General features: G+C 43.6%; 1 protein-coding gene across 4 annotated transcripts in view; it reads left to right on the top strand.

Moving 5' to 3' along the window:
* The window catches only part of TERT (telomerase reverse transcriptase), a 243,696-nt gene that overhangs the window by 116,896 nt on the left and 103,860 nt on the right, over positions 1-22,940 (top strand). For all 4 annotated transcript variants that reach the window (XR_013216886.1, XM_077269381.1, XM_077269380.1 and 1 more), the window contains exons 9-11: positions 3,250-3,363; positions 7,512-7,583; positions 11,559-11,744. Coding sequence is in view for 3 of the 4 variants with exons in the window: in XM_077269381.1 (XP_077125496.1) it covers positions 3,250-3,363; positions 7,512-7,583; positions 11,559-11,744 (372 nt within the window). In the remaining variant the exon portion in view is untranslated. The remainder of the gene's footprint in view (positions 1-3,249; positions 3,364-7,511; positions 7,584-11,558; positions 11,745-22,940) is intronic.

The following is a 22,940-nucleotide window of genomic DNA, read 5'->3' as shown; positions in this document are numbered from 1 at the left end:
GAAACTTGGTCAAATTTGAAGGAAAGATAAATGCAGCACGTTATCAGCAAATACTGGAGGCAAATGTTCACTCATCAGCCCGATTCATGTTAGACAGCCCAGGAATTTACAGAAACTGGAGACTTTTTGTAAAGAAGAGTGGGCAACTTTACCATCTGAGAAAATAAAGAACCTCATCCACAACCAGCACAAAAGACTTCAAGCTGTCATCATTGATGTTAGGGGGGCAATACACGGTATTAAGGAATGGGGTATGTGAACTTTTGATCAGGGTCATTTGGATGTTTTGGGTTGTCATTGTGATTTAAAAAGAGCAAAAACAGTAGTTTGACAATAAATTGCTTCACACAACCACTAATCATGAGTGGAGAAAAAGTTTTGGTGTTATCATTCATATTCTCTGAAAAAAGGCCAAGAAAGCAAAAATTCTACCGGGGTATGTATACTTTTGAGCACAACTGCACTTATCTTGGAATGACTTATGATACAATTAAGGCTCTCTGAGACCACAACCCAAAGTGCATAAGGTAATATGGTTTTCTTGGGCGGTTTTCCTCCCAAAGATGATGGGTAAAGTACAAAATATATTGGAACCGAATATCAGGTCTGGAAATGTTTTTTCTCTCTTCTTGACATGATGGTAAATTTGAGCTGTAGCTTAACTTGTAGATCACAGACATAACTCGTAGGAACTACGATAGTTTTCTTGTGGTGACATGTACAGGTTGTAACACAACTAGCCAGCATTGGGTATGGTTTATTTTACATTTGGGTCTCTGCTTTTGTGACTTTTGTCAAACCTTCATCCCAATTCTACTGCATGCAGATAATAAATGTATAAATACGGACAATACACTTTAGTTTCCGTACATGATACTATGAATACCATTTTTGAGTGGGAAAATAAAATAAAACACTTACCGGTATTTTTGAATATGCAGAGCTATTAAATTCTGTCATCCTTATAAAAATAAGGTAAATTAGATACTGATTTTAATTGCAGTTTTAGAAAAAAATTCTTAAATGAAAAAATGTAATCAATCTGAAAATACCTTAATTTAGCAACAAATGCTCATTTTAGCTAGGGATATTATCACTGTTGTAAATGAGCATGGCAGTCATTCTGATATGCTGTTGGAACGCTGTCTTGCCATGTAATAAGACTGGGTTTTGTGCTTCTTGAGGCCGAGTAAAGGAGGCAGAGTGTATCTGTCGTATCTGTCAGGCTGACTAGCAGTAAGCCAGGGCAATGTGCATTGTGCTCAGACTGGAGGCACAGACCGCAGCATTAGCAGCACAACATCTCTTATAGACCCTTCCACAATAAACTGCAGCCATGCTGCGCACCTCCTAATCTGTCAGGAGCTCTGGGCAACCATGCACATGGTCAGGTTTGCTGCTAGCCAGACAGACAAGATTATCTCTTGGATAAAATGTGAAGCTGTGCACTTGACCCGATCCCATCCCACTTCATTCCAAACCTCACTACAGTCTTCATCCCAACCCTAACCCATCTATTCAACTTATCACTAACAACTGGTGTTTTCCCCTGAAGCTTTAAACATGTCTCAATCACACATATCCTCAAAAAGCCCTCTCTTGACCCATCCTCTGTATCTAGCTATCACCATATATAACTTCTCCCTTATGCCTCAAAACTACTGGAACAACATGTACATCTTGAACTGTCCTCCCACCTCTCTTCTTGCTCCCTCTTCGACCGCTTACTATCTGGCTTCCGGTCACACCACTCCACTGAAACTGCCCTAACTAAAGTCACCAATGACCTATTAACCGCCAAGGCCAAGCGACACTACTCTGTCCTACTCCTGGACCTGTCCTCTGCCTTTGACACAGTGGACCATTCCCTATAATTACAGACCCTCTCATCCCTTGGCATCACAGACTTGGCTCTATCCTGGATCTCATGATACCTAACAGACCGGACATTCAGCGTCTCCCACTCGCACACCACCTCCTCACCTCGCCCTCTATCTGTCGGAGTCCCGAAAGGTTCAGTCCTAGGGCCAGCTCCATTTACAGCTTCGGCCTGGGACAGCTCATAGAATCTCACGGCTTTCAGTATCATCTCTATGCTGATGACACACAGATCTACATCTCTGGACCAGATATCACCACCCTACTAACCAGAATCCCGTAATGTCTGTCTGCTATTTCATCCTTCTTCTTCGATAGATTTCTAAAACTTAATATGGACAAAACAGAATTCATCATTTTTCCCCATCTCACTTGACTCCACCAACAGACCTATCCATTAAAGTAAATGACTGCCCACTCTCCCCAGTCCCACAAGCTCGCTGCCTCGGTGTAATCCTTGACACTGACCTCTCCTTCAAACCACATATCCAAGACCTTTCCACTTCCTGCCGACTTCAAATCAAAACTATTTCCCAAATCCGTACATTCCTCAACCAAGAAAAGAATCTGCAAAAACCCTAGTCCATGCCCTCATCATCTCCCACCTCGAATACTGCAACCTCCTGCTCTGTGGCCTCCCCTCTAACAGTCTCGCACCCCTCCAATCTATTCTAAACTCTGCTGCCTGACTAATCCACCTGTCCCACCGCTATTCCCCAGCCTCTCCCCTCTGTCAATCCCTGCACTGGCTCCCCATTACCCAGAGACTCCAGTTCAAAACCCTAACCATGGCATACAAAGCCATTCACAACCTGTCTCCTCCATACATCTGTGACATGGTCTCCCGGTACTTACCTGCACGCATCCTCCGATCTTCACAAGATCTCCTTCTCTACTCCCCTCTTATCTCTTGTTCCCACTACCGCATCCAAGACTTCTCCTGTGCTTCCCCCATACTCTGGAACTCTCTACCCCAACACATCAGACTCTCGCCTACTGTGGAAACCTTCAAAAAGAACCTGAAGACCTACCTCTTCCGACAAGCCTACAACCTGCAGTAACCACCGATAGACCAAACCTCTGAACAACCAGCTCTACCATCGCCTACTGTATTCTCACTCATCCCTTGTAGATTGTGAGCCTTCGCGGGCAGGGTCCTCTCTCCTCCTGTACCAGTCGTGACTTGTATTGATTAAGATTATTGTACTTGTTTTATATGTATACCCCTCCTCACATGTAAAGCACTATGGAATAAATGGCGTCATAATAATAATAAACTATTTCTAAATAAAAGTATTTGGGAATTATGACTTTTTTCTTTTTTCCTGTAAGCCTTTATAATGTCAATTTAATTGTTTTTTTCCTTTTCAGATATTATATGCAGTGTTGTGGAATACCCCAGGGATCCGTGTTGTCAGCATTACTTTGTAGCTTGTGCTACGGCGATATGGAAAATAAGTTGTTCTGTGGAATACAAGAGAATAGGTATGTAGTGTGTTATAGTTGACATTTACTCTGAAAAGCGAGAGGCCCGTGTATTAAAGTGGATTAGTGGTCACGGATTAGCAAGTCAAGAGCAGTGATTTCTACCTACTGAATAGATGAACTGTGCAAGTTACTTTAATGCCATTATGCTGTGATTTCTCTAGATGAACAGACAGATGCCTAGCAAACACTAAATACAGTACCATTACCTTTCTAAAGGGAAACTGTCAGCAGGTTTTTGCTACCTAATTTGAGAGCAGCCTGATGTAGGCAAAGAGAAGCTAAATCCAACCGTGTATCACAAATCCCACCAAGGACAACATCTGCAAAGAATTTGTATGTTTTCCGCGTGTTTGCGTGGGTTTCCTCCAGGTTCTCTGGTTTCCTCCCACACTCCAAAGAGAAGCTGGTAGGGAATCTAGATTGTGAGCCCCAATGGGAACAGCGATGTCTGTAAAGTGCTGTGGAATTAATGGTGCTATGCAAGTGTGTAAAATAAATACCGTATATACTCGAGTATAAGCCGACCCGAGTATAAGTCGACCCCCCCTAATTTTCCCACAAAAACTGGGAAAACTTAATGACTCGAGTATAAGTCTAAAGTGGAAAATGCAGCAGCTACCGGTAAATTTCAAAAATAAAAATAGGTACCAATAAAAGTAAAATTAATTGAGATATCAGTAGGTTAAGTGTTTTTGAATATCCATATTGAATCAGGAGCCCCATATAATGCTCCATACAGTTCATGATGGGCCCCATAAGATGCTCCATACAGTATATGATGGGCCCCATAAGATGCTCCATATAGTTCATGATGGGCCCCATAAGATGCTCCATATTAAAATATGCTCCATATAATGCTGTACAAAGGTTAATAATGGCCCCATAAGATGCTCCATAGACACATTTGCCCCATACAGTACTGCATAAAGGTTAATAAGGGCCCCATAAGATGCTCCATAGACACATTTGCCCCGTATAATGCTCCACAAATGCTGATTATGGCCCCATAAGATGCTCCATAGTGATATTTGCCCCATATAATGCTGCACATGGCCCCATAGAGATATTTGCCCCATATAATGCTGCACATGGCCCCATAAGATGCTCCATACAGATATTAGCCCCATATAATTCTGCACATGGCCCCATAAGATGCTCCATACAGATATTTGCCCCATATAATGCTGCACATGGCCCCATACAGATAATTGCCCCATATAATGCTGCACATGGCCCCATACAGATATTTGCCCCATATAATGCTGCACATGGCCCCATAAAATGTTCCATACAGATATTTGCCCCATATAATACTGCATATGGCCCCATACAGATATTTGCCCCATATAATGCTGCACATGGTCCCATACAGATATTTGCCCCATATAATGCTGCACATGGCCCCATACAGATATTTGCCCCATATAACGCTGCACATGGCCACATTAGATGCTCCATACAGACATTTGCCCCATATGCTGTTGCTGCGATAAAAAAAAAAAATGACATACTCACCTCTCAGGCCTCGGGCACTTGCTATATTCACCGGTCCGCGTTCCACCGACGGCCGCTGCTGTGTCTTCTGCACTGACGTTCAGACAGAGGGCGGCGCACACTAATCGTTTCACCACGCCCTCTGACCTGAGCGTCAGTGCAGAGGATGGGGAATATGCTGCGGCGACCATCGGTGGAACGGGGAGCAGGTGAATATCGCGCACTGCGTTATACTCAGCTGCTCCTGGCATGGTGTCCCTGGTTCTCCGGCGCCGGTAGCTTCTTCCTGTATTGAGCGGTCACATGGTACCGCTCATTACAGTAATGAATATGCGGCTGCACCCCTATGGGAGTCCATATTCATTACTGTAATGAGCGGTACCATGTGACCGCTCACTACAGGAAGAAGCTACCAGTACCCGGAGAACCAGGGATGTCCAGGGACAGCGCCAGGAGCAGGTGAGTATAATTAGACAGCTGTTGCTCCCCCTCCCCTGCCGACCCCTGGGTATGACTCGAGTATAAGCCGAGAGGGGCAATTTCAGCCTAAAAAAATGGGCTGAAATTCTCGGCTTATACTCGAGTATATACGGTAAATAAAAACGTAATTACTGTTCTGACATAATTGTAGCTTTTATATTTAGCAATGAAGCAGAGCTGAGGAAGCTAACCCTGCCGTCACCAGCCTTTGTATATACAATGTCCATAGACGATGAGGTGCTCATCACAGGGGGGAGCCTGTTGGACCAGGAGGCAGGCATCTGCTCTAGTCAAAGGAATGATTAGCTCCTGGTGGTGAAACAATCATTGCAAACAAGCAGCACGGAGCTTGGTAAGAGAGGCATTGCTGAAATCTGTGTTTTAACCCCTACAGCATGCTGTCTTCAGCCTATAGCCAAAACCTGCTGACAGATTCCCTTTAAGCGATCATGTCACGAATGTCGTTACCAGTGTGTACTTTATATGGATACGGATGCAGATACTCAATTTCTGTAAGGCCTCTTTCACACTTCCGTCTTTCACCTGCATTTTCTCATAGACTTGTGTTAGCGACGGATTGTGACGGATGGCCGTCTTTCATTGGATCCTGCATAAAAAAATGGTCCGTCGGCCAGAGAAAAAGTTCAGAGGAACGTTTTTTCTGCACTTCGGAAAATCGGTCAGCGCCACATCCTGCGCTGCCCGTCACTGGCTACAATAGTAGCCTATGGGCGCAGGATGCGTCGCTGCCTGTGAAAAGCAGGAATCCTAACGACGGGTCCCGTCTTTTCCCGTCAGGGAAATTCTCTCTCGCTCGCTCTCTTTCTACTATTGATGAGAGAGAGAGAAAGAAAGAATGAATGAATGAATGAATGAATATATAAATCCTTCCAGGCATGCTCAGAGGAGAAAAACGCCATACGTCGCTGGATTCCTGCTTTTCACAGTCAACGGCGCATCCTGCGTCCATAGGCTACCATTATAGCTGACCACGTATGCCGCAGGATGCGTTGTTGCACGTTTTTCCGACGCAGGCAAAAAACGTTTCATTGAACATATTTTCCAGACGACGGACCGCTGTTTCCCGATGGATCCAGTGCACGACGGATGAAACGGATGGCCATCCGTCACAATCCGTCGCTAATACAAGTCTATGGGAAAAAACAGGATCCAAATTTTTTTGCAGGATCCTGTTTTTTCAAAAAACGCTGTATCTCGACGGGAGCACAAAGGCGGAAGTGTGAAAGAGGCCTAAGGCCTCTTTCACACTTGCGTCATTACGGGTCCGTCGCTATGCGTCGGGTCAACGTTCCGACGCACGTTGTGAAATTTGTGCAAGATGTGGGCAGCGGATGCAGTTTTTCAACGCATCTGCTGCCCATTCTGAAGTCCGGGGAGCAGGGGGCAGAGTTTAATCAGCGCATGCGCGGTAGAAAATGGCGGATGTGACGGACAAAAAAAACGTTCACTAGAACGTTTTTTTCGTGCCGACGGTCCGCCAAAACACGTTGGATCCGTTGCACGACGGATGCGACGTGTGGCCATCCGTCGCGATCCGTTGCTAATACAAGTCTATGGGCAAAAAACGGATCCTGCACATTTGCAGGATCCTTTTTTTGCCCAAAACGACAGATTGCAAAAAACTCAAGTGTGAAAGTAGCCTAACTCACATAAATGTGTCATGGATAGGTTGGGGACATGTTATTGTCTGTCCTGGTACTGCAGGGTGTGTTAGGATACCCTTATTCTCCACATACTGTACATGAGCATCAGACACTTATGGCATAAAAAAATCCCTACTAATGGGCATTGTGATCAAATTTCAGTAACCAGTACTCAGCTGTGAATTCCTTTGTTGTTGGAGTGTTGATATTGCAGTGATTACTGCCGTGTCTATTTACTTGTCCTACAGCGGTGATGTGTCGTACATTCATGTGCCTGCTGCAGCCACTCGCACACATCATCAGTGATGTCTGAATGTATGGTACGTGACCGCTGAGGTCAGTGATTTAAGTCTGCAGTTACATGAACAAGTAAACATTGGCATAAGCTACTGGGGCAATGGAGTTGGTGGGATTGGAGAATTTTACAGAAAGGTTATGTAACTTGACAGTCAACGTGCCCATAGGTAATTTGAACTTCTATAATGTTATGCTTTTTGCTTATTGCAGCATTTTTATGAGACTTATTGATGATTTCTTGCTGGTAACACCACACTTAGACGAAGCAAAACAATTTTTAAGGTAGGTTTTAAAGATGCACAAAAAAGATACAGGTTAAAGAGTTGTGAACATTCGTTTCAGGACTCCAGATGGCAACTACTGTATGTTGGTCACCGAGGCTACCATAAAATATAAATTGTCCCCGGAATTTTTAGACTTGATTTTTATGTAGCCCTGTTGAATAATGATAGATGTAATGCAGAAAATGCTTTTTGCCTGCAGTCACAGTTAGGGAACATAGAAGCATAATGCATAGTATATTGTTAATACCAGGGTTGTCCAGTGCAGCTCATTTCCACATTGAAGGTGAGAGGTGCCCATGATGTTATGAATCCACATGCTTGCCGAGGCAAGTGCACATCTTGTTCATTAGAATAGGACACATTCATTATACCTGCCAATCACACACAGACATTGGCAGATATCACGCACATGTCCTATTCTACTGAACAAGATGTGTGCGATACTTGTTGACATGCACGATCCTTGGCAGGCTTATTAGAAGAAGAAAGGACTCGTGGTCCAGACTTAGAGGAAGGAACCTCAGCATCATAAAAAGAAAATGACCCTATAGGTCTTGCTTCAGTGTAAATTTATTTTGATCTCTCAAGGAGTCAAAAACAGATGTGGTCCAACATTTCGACCGGAAGCAGTCTTTGTCTAGGACATCTGTTGCCCTGGGCTTACACCCTGCTTGCCATATTTCCTGATTCCCGGCTCCTGCTCCACACAGGTCCTCTTTGATATGAAAGATATCTGACGATTTACGTTATTGCTATACTAAATTTTGCCTACCTTCACCCCCAACGGATGTCCTTGACAAAAGACCGCTCCCAGTCAAAACATTGGACCACATCAGACTCTTTGACAAATCAGACAGATCAAAATAAGTTTACACTGCAGCAAGATGTACAGTCTCATTTACCTCGGCAGGTATATGGGGGTGATGACATGTTCACCTTCAATACAGAAGTAGATAGTGCCAGGCAACCCCTTTAAATTGAATTTACATATATAGTAATTTCCTACATCCCCTTTTTATAAGCAGCTACAAAATGGTAAAGATGTAAATGCAGTTGTCGTTCAGTTCACAGTCTGGTTTAACTCTTTCTTTTATGCTGCATTGTTTATTTTTCGTTAATTTCAAGAAATATAATTTGAGCTCTAAATGTTTAGTTCTGCTTTTATACATTAACGTGATTGTCTGATAAGTCTGCAGTCACTCTACGTGATTCCTCGGTGTTGCCGATGAGAGCTGGCAGTCACGTGATCACAATTTACATATATGCAGTCACATGCCGACTATACGTGCTCGACCCTTTCCAACTGGAGGGTATGTACACACGTTCAGTATTTGCTTAACACATTTCTGCATCAAAAATATGCTTCTTGGCTGCATAAAAAACATACATTTTTACATGTGTTTTTTATGATTTTTTTCCCGTTCATTAGAATGAGTGTAAAATGCTGAAAGAATTAACTTGCTGCAGATTTGTAACTGCTTCATCTTTGTAAGGAAAATATAAGCAACGTGTGCAGGAGATTTCATAAATCTCACTCTCTTTACTAGGGCAGTAAAAGACGGTATTTTTGTGACAAAAACACATAGAAAAAAGTAGATACCGTAATTGGCAGCAATAATTCGACATTTTAGCATACCCATAATGTCACCTATAATTTGTACAATTCAATTGAAAAATAAAGTGAAATCCAAAAGAAAAATAAAGAACTAAAATAATGTGGTTGCATAAATATGCAGTACCCTTTGAATTTATGACAGCATTCAGTCTTTTTGGGTAGGAATCTGTCAGCATGGCTCGTCTAGAATTGGAAATCTTTGCGCCCTGTCTTCCTTGTAGTAGTGCTTCAGATCTGTCAGATTGTGAGGGCATCTTTTCTATAGCCCTCTTTAGGTCAATCCACAGATTTTCGGTTGGATTCATGTTTCGGCTCTTGCTGTGCCATTACAAAATTTTCATAGTCTGGAAAAGCCATTCTTTTGTTGATTTGGAGGTCTACTTATGGTCGTTATTGTGCTGAAAGGTCAAATTCTTCTTCAGCTTCTTAACAGAGGTTTGAATATTTTGACTCAAAATTGACTGATATTTGGAACGGTTCATAATTTCCTCCAGTTGCTGAACCCCCCCCAAAAAAAAAACAAAAAAAAAAACAAAGCATAATCCTTCCTTCACAATGCTTCAACCCATTAGTTACCCGAAATTCCTGCAGCTCCTATAATGTAGGCCTTTTGGCAGCATCCCAAACACATTTTCTTTTTGACTTTTCAGCAATTTTTGAGGGCTTTTGCTGTCGAATGTGACTAAGAATATATCAGGAATATCGACCTACTAGAAAAGCAACATTTTATATGGGGTTAATCAGAATAGCTTTAAAGAGAATCTGTCAGCAGGATTTTATACATATCTTTAGTGTAAAAATCTGCAGCCTGGTTTTCGTTAAAGGGAATCTGTCGTGTCATTTATAGCATCTACAGTGTCCCCAGTGCGTTGTTAGTGATGCAATGTGCATCAGTAAAACGTTTTTTTTATTAAAATCGCCACTGTAATCCTTAGCAAAAAGCACTTTGTATAGTTATCTTACCTGCTCGTTTAGCCATAGGAGTGTGCTTGAGTTTGAATTATGTTCCCGAGTTTGTGCCATCGTCACTTGAAATCCCACATTTGCGCAGTGTGTATTGAGGAGCAGCACTTTGGCATTGTTGATCGGCGAGCCGTGCATATGCACCATGATCAGTGGCTCCCCGTGTGTGTGCACTGAAGCTGTGAATAGTTTCCAGCTTCACTGGCTCCGGCACATGCGCAAGTGCAGCTCCCCTATTCACACTGCGCAAGCGCAGAATTTCAAGTGATGTCAGCTCAAACCCAGAAACCTAATTCAAATTGTGTGGGCGGCGACAACCGCGACTGAATAAAATGAAGCACCCCACTATGACTAAATGAGCAGGTAAGATATAACTACATAAAGTGCTTTTTGCGAAGGATTACAGCGACGATTTTAATGATAAAAACATGTTGGTGATGCACATTGTATCACTAACAACGCACTGGGGACACACTTTAGATGCTACAAATGACATGACAGGTTCCCTTTAAAGTTATCCAAGTCTGTAGAGGCATGAATGTGCTTACTCTCCAATGTTGGGTATCACACCTGTCACCTGGCAATGGTTCCGTTTGTTTACACCTAGTTATATCACTATCATTCATTTAGTTTTTCTAGCTCAGAGATTTTTATTCATTGGTGGTTTGTGATTTACTTGTTGTGGTGACACTAGGAACAGTGGGTGCTCTCGTCCGCTGGCCCGGTTGTCTTTAGAAAGACCGCATGGATCAGGGTTCAACCTACTGAATGCCCACACTCCTGTTCCGTGGGCAGAATACTACTCCTATAACACAGGGTGAGGGTAAAACAGTGTGGCAATACCTTATTGAATCACCAACAGACAATAACATATAGAACAGTCCCAACAAGTACAAAAGGTGGTGCAAATTACAAAGACTCACCTTTCTGCTGGCTCACTGAGTTTAGAGCAGCTGCGACTTTGGGGCTTCCAGGGCCAACTACCCCCACCAGTGGCACCCATCTCTTGATGGGCACCCACAGAGAGGAGGAAACGACAAGCTTATTAACTAACAGTCCATTGAGGTACGTGGCCAGGTGACCTGATTGTCCCAACCTGGCTTCTCTGAACTTCTCCATGCGTTCAATGATAGTCAGTGGATCCGATCTGTATTCCTCCAGCTAGGGCCGTGGTCCCTTAAGCTGGCATCCTATAGAAATCTTTCAAATCTGTATTCCTCCTGTCCTTCAGTCCATCATCCACAGGTCAGGGGGATGGTTGGATGAGGTCAATGCTAGAAGCAGAAAGCGTACTTAAACTTTTTTAATATTAAAATGATTATCATTTGCATTGTTTCCACTTTTTACAAATTCCTAAAATTAAAAAGGATTGGTTTGTGTTTTCATCCTTTTAAGAACTCTTGCTGCAGGCATTCCTGAGTATGGCTGTTCTATAAGCCTTGACAAGACTGTTGTGAATTTCCCCATTGATGACATTCCAGAGTGCTCGACAGTAGAGCAGTTACCAGCCCGTTCCTTGTTCCGCTGGTGTGGCCTATTGCTTGACACGCACACTTTGGAAGTTTTCTGTGATTATTCCAGGTAAAATGATTAATACATTACGTTGTAATCCTGTTTGATATTTGGCACCTTTAACCCTTTTTACTGTCAGGGTTTGTTTGTTTTATATTTTGTGTCTCTGGTAGCCAGGATAATTTCTTAACACTTTTTTAAACTCCCACACCTACCGTATATATTTTGTAAAAGTAGACACCTGGCTCATTGTCACAATAGGACTCGGCACTTCATATACACAGTCACCTTCATTTAAAATTTGCATCATTGATGTTGGTGTCTAAAACTTTGAACCATTACAAGCTTTGTTAATCCTGCATGACTTAATTGATCATATTATATTTGGTTGACTTTAGTGTTATTTGTGATTTCAATATTGAGTAATAAAACTAATTGAACATAAAACTGAACTGTGAACCAAACAGAAAATTAGATATGTCACACATCCTTAACCCCTTTCACATAGGTTTCCGTCATGATAGGGAAGGATTTTGTGACCTATGAAGTAACAGTCACTGCCAGGAGCAGTGTCCGCACCGCCCCAGGCCATTTAACCCCACAAATGCTGTGATCTATATTGATTGCAACACCTAGGGGACTCACTCTTTCTTCCTACCTGTGCCCTCGAGACTTCATCGTGAGGGCCCAATGGTGATGGCCTTGTTAGATCATGCCAGGAACATGGTATCAGGCTTCTGTCAGTGCAGCACTGATGGGTATGATGCATTGCAATGCATTATACAAGCAATCAGAGTAATGAAAGTTAAAGACTAAGTAAACAAAAAAGTTTAAAATAAAACTGGTAAAAAATGAGAAAACATATACCAATAAATAGTTATATTTATGTAACAACAAAAAATAAACAAAGTACTTCCTATTTGGTATCGCCACGTTCGTAACAACTTGAACTGTCCCCGTCAGTGAACACCGTAAAAAAAATTTAAAAAAAGGGAAAAAAACTATACATTTTCATCACACTGGTGAATAAAAAGTGTAATGACTAAATTGTGTTCAAAAAGTCGAATGGAAAAAAATGGTACAGCTGATAATGTCATCTTATTCCGCAAAGAACAAGCCGACATACAGCTTTGTCAGCCGAGAAATAATATAGCAATGCAAAAAGTTATTTTTTTTACAAAAAAAAGTTTTTTATTGTATAAAAGCGGCTAAACATAAAAAAATATATACCATATTTTTCGGATTATAAAACGCACTTTTTCCCAAACAAATTTGGGAGGAAAATGGGTGTGCCTCTGGCGGCCATTTTCCCGAAGACCACTTTGGGGAAATTAATGGGAAAGGGGACTCCGCTCTGCGCCGACATCCTAGGAGAGCTTGCAGCGCCAGCGCCCCCTCCCAGCCTGGGGCCCACAACATAGCCCTACTCCTGTGACCGGCCTCCTGAAGCAGTGACCCTGCCTCCTGTGACCCCGCTCCACCGCTGCCGATCCCCCAGTAAGCTACCGTAAAATGGGATTCTAAGATACACCATCATTTAAAAAAAAAAAAAATTCCTATTTTTCTTCTCAAAATTTGTGGTGCGTCTTATAGTTCGGTGCATCTTACAGTCCGCAAAATACGGTAAATCTGGTATTGCTGAAATAGTACTGACCCAAAGAATAAAGCTGCTTTATCAATGCTACCATGGAGAACTGCATAAAAAAACACAATTCTTGAATTGCTGGTTTCTGTTAATACTGCCTCTCACAAATTGGAATAGAAAGCAATTAAAAAATGTTATGTGCCTGAAAAATGCTACCAAATAAAAGAAGTTAACTTGTCGCGCAAAAAACAAGCCCTCACATGAGTCGGCATAATTCGTAGAAAAATCATAACGCTCAAAATATGGCTATTCAAAACCTGTTTATTAAAGTGCCTTTCAGTGTGTGACAGCTGCCAAACATAAAAAAACAATATAAATCTGGTATCGCTGTAATGACACCGACCCGAAGAATGAAGTCGTCTAATCACTTATACTGCTCTAAGAACGGCGTAAAAAATAAAACAAATTCTTCACCTGCTGTTGATTTTTTCATTCTGCCTCCCAAAGAACGCAGTAAGGCTCAGCTCACATTTATCCTGCTCTCTGTGCTGAGCACTTACAACCGGGGTTTCCGTGTAAATCTCTGAAATACGTGATTCATAAGATGGCAGAAGATTCCCTATAATGATGCAGATGGAGGCACTCTGAATGCTGTGTGCTGCCCATGATCTGGTAGTGTCCGTCTTTTTAGGTTTGCATAAAAGCGCGTTCGGCTAGTTTTGTGCACCTTTTTAAAGAAGGACATCGCTGAACAGAGGCCAGATGGAGTCCAGAGTAACTCTGCTGCCGCATTATAATGAATGGATACCTCAGGGGTCTCATCTGAATCACATCACTCGGAGATTTAGATGTAAACCCCCATGTAAGTTTTCAGCATAGAGCGCTGGATAAATGTGATCCCAAATTTAATGTAAAATGTTCTCCAGAAAAACTTGAAATCAGTCCATAAAAAAAGCAAGTCCTCACTCAGGTTCGTCATCTGTTAACGGAAATATAAGGGGGCTTTTTATCTTACAGGCAGCACAAAGAATTTGGAAAATCGCTATGGCTCCTAGCCCCCCCCCCCCAAAGAAATTTGCTCCCAAATCCAAAGGCCTCCCTCCTGTCTAAGCACCAGTGTGTCTAAACCGCATTTAGCATCCATATGCTTGGCATTTCTGTAGTGATGAGAGTCCGCCTAATTTATGGGTGCGTGTCTCCAGAAGCCCGAGCTGGGCACAACTTACTGCTCACCGCGACGTACTGGTCACCACAATGTACCGGTCACCACATATAGATGTAAGGCAATGCAATAGAAAGGGATCAACAAATGTCATGTGCTCGACAATGCCAATAAAAACGGCAACTCATCCTGCAAAAACAAGCCCTCACATGACTGACAGTCGAAATATGGAAAAATTATAGCTATGAAAATATGGGGATGCAAATACTTGTTTTTGAAAAAAAAACATCTTTTAGTGTGTGACAGCAGCCAAACAGAAAAAAATGTATAAATTTGGTATTGCTGTAATCGCACCGACCCAAAAGCACTATGGCTCCTCACCCCCAAATGAAATCAAGTGAATTCTGTGCTCCCAAATCCAAATGCCCCTATCCCTTCTGAACCCCACAGTGTTCCTAAATCACTTTTAGCATCCACATGTTTAGCTTTTCTGTAGCGATGAGAGCCCGCTTAAATTTATGTTGTCCATGTCTCTAGAAGCACGGGCTGAGCACTCTAATGTGCTGAGTACTGCAATAAATGACAGATTTGCAATTTTCTCTTGGCAACATCCACTGCTGCTTGTTTCTGGAAAACACCCATGGAGTTAAAATTGTCATACACCTGTAGATAAATTCCCAAAGGGGTGTAATTTCCAAAATGGGGTCACTTGAGGGGGGGGGATTCTGCTCTTCTGGCACTTAGGGGCTCTGAAAATGGAGTTCGCAAAATATTTTACAATAATTTGTTCTCCAAGAGGCAAAAAGCACTCAGTGCCTCTCGAGTCTCACCGTGTGGCTAAGCAGTAAAGTACAGCCACATATTGGGGTATTACCATGTTCAGCAGAAATTGTGTGACAAATTTTGGTGCCATTTTTACCTTTTCCCCATATGAAAAATGTAAAATCTGGAGCTAAAACAAAATATTTGTGGTAAAAATGTAATCATTGTTTCTTCATTGCTCAATGGTATAAAATTCTTTGACACACCTGTGGTGTCAATATGACCACTGCAACCTTAGATGAATTATTTGAGAGGTACAGTTTGTAAAATGGTGTCACTTATGGGGGGTTCTGTTGTTCTAGTACCTCAGGGACTTCCATTGGGTCATGGCACCCACAAATCATGACGGTAAAATCTGCACCATAATATGGCACTCCTACCCTTATGAGTTTTTCACTGTGCTTGAAAAGTAGTTCCTGATACACGTAGGGTATTGGCGCACTTAGGAGATGTTGCACAACAAACTGAGAGCTCCATTTTACCGATTAGTCCTTATTAAAATTAAAAACTTGTGGCTAAAACATTATTTTAGTGGTAAAAATTATTCTTCCTTCACCGCCCAATGGTATAAAGTTCTGTGAGGTGGTGTCAACAGGCTCACTACACCCCTAGCTGAATTCATTGAGAGGTGTAGTTTTTAAAATGTGGTCACTTATGAGGTGTTCTGCTGTTCTGGCATCTCAGGGGCTCTACCAATGTGACATGGCACCCTCAAACCATTCCAGCTAAATCTGATATCCAATATGGCGTTCCTCCCCTTCTGAGCTTTGTACTGTGCCCTAAAAGTCGTTTTTGACTACTTCTCCATATTGGTGTAACAAATTTTGTGACCCACTTTCTCCTATTATCACTTTTGCTAATTAAAAACTGGGCCAAAGCAAAATTTTCAGTTGAAAAAATGACAATTTTCCATTTACTCATCTCAATGTTATACAATTCTGTGAATCACCTTAGGGTTAAAAATGCTTACTAGGCCCCTAAATAAATTCCTCGAGAGGTGTAGTTTTCAAAATGGGGTCACTTGTTTTTTTTTGCTATTTTGGCTTGCAGGGATCCTTCAAATGTGACATAGCATCTGCAATCTATTCCAGCCAAAATTGTGCTCCAGAATTCAATTGGCACTCCTTCCTATCCGAGCCTTGCTTTGTACCCAAACAGTAGTTTTCTACCACATATTTTGTGTTTCTTTTTCTTCTGTTACCCTTGTGAAAATGAATAATTTGGGGCTAAAGCAACATTTTTGTGAAAACGTGATTTTTTTTTTATTATTATTATTTTCACAACTCAATGTTTTAAAATTCTGTGTAGCACCTCCATATTCAAGGTACTCACCACACCTCTAGATTAGTTCTTTTGAGGGCTGTTAAAGCACATCATGGGCTCTACAAACATGACATGGCATCTTCTATATATTCCAGCCAATTTTGGAATCCAAAAGTTGAAGAGTCCTCCTTTCCTTCCGAGCCTGACGTGCATCCAAGCAGTAGTTTTCCACCACATATGGGATCTGTGTACTCAGGAGAATCTGCACAACAAATTGTATGGTCTTTTTCTACTGTGTCAAATTTGTGGCTAAATCAATATTTTGGTGGGGAAAAAGTAAAATTTTCATTTTTTTTTTTCCTTCAACGTTTAATACTAGTGAAGCCCTTTAAGGGTTAATAAACTTCTTGAATGTGGTTCTGTGCACTTTGAGGTGTATGGTTTTTAGAATTGTGTAACTTTTGAGTATTTTTTGTCATATTGGCCCCTCAAACTCACTTCAAAATCAATGTGGTCCTTAAATAAATTGGTTTTGAAAATCATGTTTGACAAAAAATACCAAACATTGACACCATTCCAAAAAATGCATCCCTCAAGGTGCTCAAAACCACATTTAGGTGCTTCACAGAAACTGAAGCAATGTGGGAGGAAATAAATTAACATTTTATTTTAGACCCAAATTTTATTTTCACAAGAATAACAGAAGCTACTGAACCCCAAAATTTGTTGTGCAATTTCTCCTGAGTACGCCGATACCTTATGTGTGGGGGAAAATTACTGTTTGGACGCACAACATGGCTCAGAAGGGAAAGAGTGCTGTTTGACTTTTTGAATGCAAGGTTTGCTGGAATCATTAGCAGATGCAGCGTTTGGAGAGCTCCTGATATGCCTAAACAGTGGAAAGCCACAACAAGTGACCCCATTTTTGAAACTAGACTGCGCAAGGAATGTATCTAGATATGTGGTGAGCACCTTGAACCCCTATGTGCTTCACAGAAGTTTATAACGTTGAGCTGTGAAAATAAAATATAGCAACATGTTTTCCATAAAAATGTTTTTAGCCAAAAAATTATTTTCACAAGTGTAACAGGAGAAACTGCACCATACATATGTGGTTGAAAACTACTTTTGAGGCACAGTGCAAAGATCAGAAGAAGTGCCATATTGAAGTTCAGGTTTTGCTGGAATGGTTTGAGGGCTCCATGTCACATAGGCAGAGCTCCTGAGGTGCCAGAACCTCAGAACCCGCATAATTATCATTTTACAAACTACATTTCAATTAATTCATCTAGGGGTGCAGTAAGCATGTTGACACCACATGTGCCTCACAGAAATTTATTCCATTGTGCAGTGAAGAAAGAATAAGTAAATTTTTACCTCTAAAATGTTTTTAGACTTAAGTTTTTAATTTTTATAAGGGCTAATAGGATCTGTTTGTTGTGCAGTTTTTCCTGTGCTTTTTCCAATAGCCTACCCATGTAATAGAGTACTACTTTTGGGGCTCAGTGCAAAACTCAGAAGGGAAGATGCACCATAATTTAGTGCAGATTTTACTGTTATGGTTTGCGGGTGCCATGACCCACTGGGAGGGCCCCTGAGGTGCCAGAACAGCAGAATCTTCCATAAGTGACCTCATTTTGTAAACTGCACCTCTCAATGAATTCATCTAAGGGTGCAGTGATCATATTAACACCACGGGTGTGTAACTGAATTTTATACCATTGGGAAGTGAAGAAAAAATAATTACATTTTTACCACAAAAATATTGTTTTAGTCCCAGATTTTACATTTTCACATGGGGAAATAGGTGAAATGGCACCAAAATTTTTCCCACAATTTTTGCTGAACATGGAAATACCCAATATGTGGCTGTGCAGTACTGCTTAGCCACACGGCGACACTCCGGAAGGAAGGAGCACTATTTGCCTCCTGTAGAGCAGATTTTTTCCATCATACATGACGGCACCACGAGAGAGGGGATCCGCCCATCAAGGTCAGGAAACCTTCAAGATAAAAGGGGCGGCTCCTCTCTCCACATCAGTTGGTTTCCTGTCCTTGACGGGGAACCCTCAAGATGGAAGACTTCTGATGAAGACAGAAGAGGATGCCTGGGCCTGGGTCGGGTGGATTTGGGCAGGCGCTGGTCTGCTGCACCCATCACCAGGTACCAGTAGTCGCCTCGGGGGCCATGTATACCATGCCCCCCCTGAGCGAAGCATGGCCACAGCCCGTGAGGCGAACGCCCGGGTGAAAATTATCCATGGGGGCCGCAGGTGGCGCTCCCCCCTGTCAATTTATAAATCCTGCTGTCCACAGGGGTCACTTTATGGTGCCCCCCTGTTGACTAATGGTGGCCATGCAGCCCGTGAGGCACATCGGTGCCCGGGCTAGGTAAGCTCCTCGGAGGTTGGGGTCCTCCCTGTTGAGCCTTAAGAGCAGGTCTCCCCCCTTCCCCCTTCTTCCTCCTCCCTGTCGGTACCTGAAACTTTACAGAGCAGGTATGGAGCGGTGTCCGGAGCATCTAGACGCTGGGAGTAAGTGCTGCGCTGTCTTCCTGAGTCAGGTAAGGCGTGGACACTCCCGGAAACTCCAGCCGGCGCCAGGGATGAAGGTACGTGCGTGCAGTGCCCGGGCAGCACTCGGAACGTTTGAGGTGCGCAGAAGGGCAGGGGGGCCAGAATCTTCGGCGCGCACCGGAAACAGGGGCCAGGTGCGCGTCTGGAAGTAAAGCGCATAGGCGCTGAAGCCGGCGGCAGCACTCGGGGCAGGATCAACCAGGTGAATGGAGCGCGCACCGGAAGTGGTTGCCGGGTGCGCGCTCAGGTATCGTTTTACTGCGCAAGCGTCGCACTGGGCGGCGGCAATGGCAGGATCAGCCAGGTAGATGGAGCGCGCACCGGAAGTGGTTGTGGGTACGCGCTCTGACATGATTATACAGCGCAGGCGTTGCGCTAGCGGCCGGCAGATGCAGGATCAACCAGGTGATTGATTGCATCTATAAGCACCGGAAGTGGTGCTGGCACGATCAGCCAGGTAATTAAATCATGGCACCTGACTACTGAAGCGACCAGTAACGGCAGGATCAACCATTTGATTCATTAGAAAAAAAAAAAAAATGAATCTATTTCAACAAGCCAGAAGTGCTGCCCTGTGTCACTAAAACCCGGCCAGGTTGAAGGTGACTACTCTTGTTACGTGGTGGTGTGTAAGATGGAGAGCTTTTCACCAGAGCATTTGATGCCACAGCAAGAGATACAGGAAAGGCTGTCTCGCTCAAGTGAAAAGAGCCAGTCCCGCCGTGGCAGCAGAAGCCGCTCGGACAGCATACGGACGGATCGCCATACCAAGGAGGGGTCCCTAGTCTCAGTGGGAGACACTGATAAAACCAGCCAACCTCCGGATCCGGTACCCGTACTTTGAAAGCGTCCGAGTGGTGAGTGATCTGCGAGAAAGTCCAGCACGCTAATGTCTGTTCTTTTCTCTTCTCTTATCTCCATCTCTCCCCTCTTTTCTTACATACATTGCGGGGTGGAGTATCGGAGGTCCCCAAAAAGTATAAGGAAAAAGCTAAAAATAAGGCGTGTCCCTTATGTAAAAAGCCTTTAAAGACATCTTGGGGTAAAAGACTGTGTCAGGAGTGTATCAACCAGACTGTGGGGGAGGAAACACCCTCCTTTACGGACAGCCTAAGATCTCTGATCCAGTCCGAGGTCTCTAAGTCCGTAAAAGCATTACAGACAGCCGACACAGATGCCAGATCTAGGGACAGATCCAGCCCCTCAGTAGCATCCCAAAGAGATTCCTCGGAGTCAGAGGGGGACTCAGATACAGCTCGCTGCTCAGATAGTAGCTCAGAGGAGGAGGATGCATTTCCAGCAGAGGCTACGGATAGGCTTATAAAAGCTGTTCGCTCTACCATGGGGCTGGTAGATGAGAAGGCTAAAAAGACAGCCCAGGAACTTATGTTCAGTGGTCTACAGAAGAGAAAACTGAGGTCATTCCCTATTAATGAACAACTACAAGAACTGATTAAAAGGGAATGGCAAAAACCGGAAAAGAGGTCCCAGATAACCACCTCCCTAAAGAGAAGGTATCCGTTTGAGGAAGAGGCATCCTCATCTTGGGATAGAGCCCCAAAGATTGATGTGGCAGTCTCAAAAGTTGCCAGGAAATCCTCCCTGCCATTCGAGGACCTAGGTTCTCTAAAAGAACCTCTGGACAGGAAGGTGGATAGTTCCCTAAAAACGGCATGGGAAGCCTCGGCAGGAGCACTAAGGCCAGCTATCGCGGCCACTTGTGTAGCCAGATCCCTTAAAATCTGGATAGACAACCTGGAAGAACAGGTAGAACAAAAAGTTCCCAGAGAGACTATCCTAGAGGCAATACCGTCCATGAGAGCAGCGGCAGTATTTCTAGCTGAAGCATCAGCAGACTCAGCTAGACTGGCAGCAAAATCAGCAGCGTTAGCCAACACAGGACGCCGGGCCATATGGCTTAAATGCTGGCCAGGAGATACTCAGGCGAAAATGAAGATTTGCTCTTTGCCTTGTGAAGGGAATTTCCTGTTCGGACCGGCATTAGACGAGGTATTAGAGAAAGCCGGGGACAAAAAGAAAAACTTTCCAAAACAGCCATTTCAGCCCTTTCGTCGCTCCTTTCGGAAAGGCCAAAAATTCCGAAGACAGCAGTATAGAGACCGAGACAGGAGCAACCTGGACAAGCGACCCAGGGGAGGAAAGGGCTTCTATTTTGGCAAGTCCCCCAGAGACACCAAGAAACCTCTCCCAGTGACGGTCCTTCTCAGGTGGGAGGGAGGCTCTCTCACTTCCTTCCAGCCTGGGAGAGGATCTCATCCAGCATATGGATCCGGCAAATCGTAGGATCAGGCCTAAAACTAAAATTCCACCACTGGCCTCCAAGAAGATATATGCAGACTCTGGTACAGTCCTCCCAAGAGAAACAGGACAGTCTGGAGGGGGAAGTAACATCAGTCCTAGACAAGCACATCTTGGAAGAGGTTCCTATAGAGGAAAGGAGGGAAGGATTTTATTCCCCTCTTTTTCTCATTAAAAAAAACAGACAATTCCTGGAGGACAATAATAAATTTAAAAGGCCTCAACAAATTTCTTGTAATACCATCATTCAAGATGGAAACCATAAAATCAGCGGTGAAGCTTCTATATCCCCAGTGTTACATGTCCGTCCTCGACCTCAAGGACGCTTATTATCACGTCCCAATCAGACAACAAGATCGTCAGTTTCTCAGAGTGGCAGTCCAGATAGGGTCCCAGTTGCGTCACTTTCAGTACAGGGCTCTGCCCTTTGGGATAGCAACAGCCCCGCGGGTATTTACAAAGCTGATAGCAGAGGTCACAGCACATCTCAGAGAAAAAGACACTCTGATAATACCCTACTTAGACGACTTCCTGATAGTGGGGAAAAACTTTTCTCACTGTCAGGAGCAGGTCAGGATAGTGGTGGACACTCTACAGACACTGGGATGGCAACCAAACCTCAAGAAATCCAAACTAGAGCCAGCAATGGTCCAGAATTTCCTGGGGATAACGGTAGACTCCGTGGCGCAGGAATGTCACCTCCCAGAGGAAAAAGAAGAAAAGATCAAACAAATGATTATGACCACGTTAAAAAAAACCAGAGATGACTTTAAGAAGGGCCATGTCAGTATTGGGGTCCCTAACCTCCTGCATACCGGCGGTAAAATGGGCCCAGTTCCATGCAAGAGAACTGCAGTGGTGTGTGCTGCAGAACGACCTGGAACTTCAGGGGCAGCTAGAGCAGAAGCTCACTCTCCCACTCTGTGCTCCAATCTCTCAGATGGTGGTTACAGATAGAGTCATCTCCGAGAGGAGTCCCCTGGACATACACAGCCTCCAAAGTAATCACAACAGACGCCAGTCCATGGGGGTGGGGAGCTCACTCAGACACACTGTGGGTCCAAGATCCCTGGGCTCAAGAGGAGGAAAATCTATCCTCAAACGAGTGGGAACTCCTAGCAATAGAAAAGGCGCTAGAGAAGTTACTTCCACACTTGGCAGGGCATCATGTGAGAGTCCTATCGGACAACCGAACAGCGGTCGCATACGTGAACCACCAGGGGGGCACCCGTTCTCGGTCACTGATGCACATAACCACAAGACTCATGTCTCTAGCCGAAAGGCACTTCCTTTCATTATCAGCCCTGCATATCCGAGGTGTGGACAACATAAAGGTAGACTTTTTAAGCAGGAACCACTTGAGGCAAGGGGAATAGTCCCTAAAAAAGTCAATTTTTCAACGGATAATGCACATGTGGGGAAGACCCAGTATAGACCTCTTTGCCTCAAAAGCCAACAAAAAAGCTCAAAAGTTCTGCTCCCTGAACCCAGCAGACAGACAGTTGGCAGTAGACGCCTTGAGTATAGAATGGACGTCA

This window comes from Ranitomeya variabilis, chromosome 6 (assembly GCF_051348905.1).
Source record: "Ranitomeya variabilis isolate aRanVar5 chromosome 6, aRanVar5.hap1, whole genome shotgun sequence".
Lineage (NCBI taxonomy): Eukaryota > Metazoa > Chordata > Amphibia > Anura > Dendrobatidae > Ranitomeya > Ranitomeya variabilis.
Note: the sequence above shows the minus strand (reverse complement) of the source record. Positions and strands in the feature narration are given on the sequence as shown.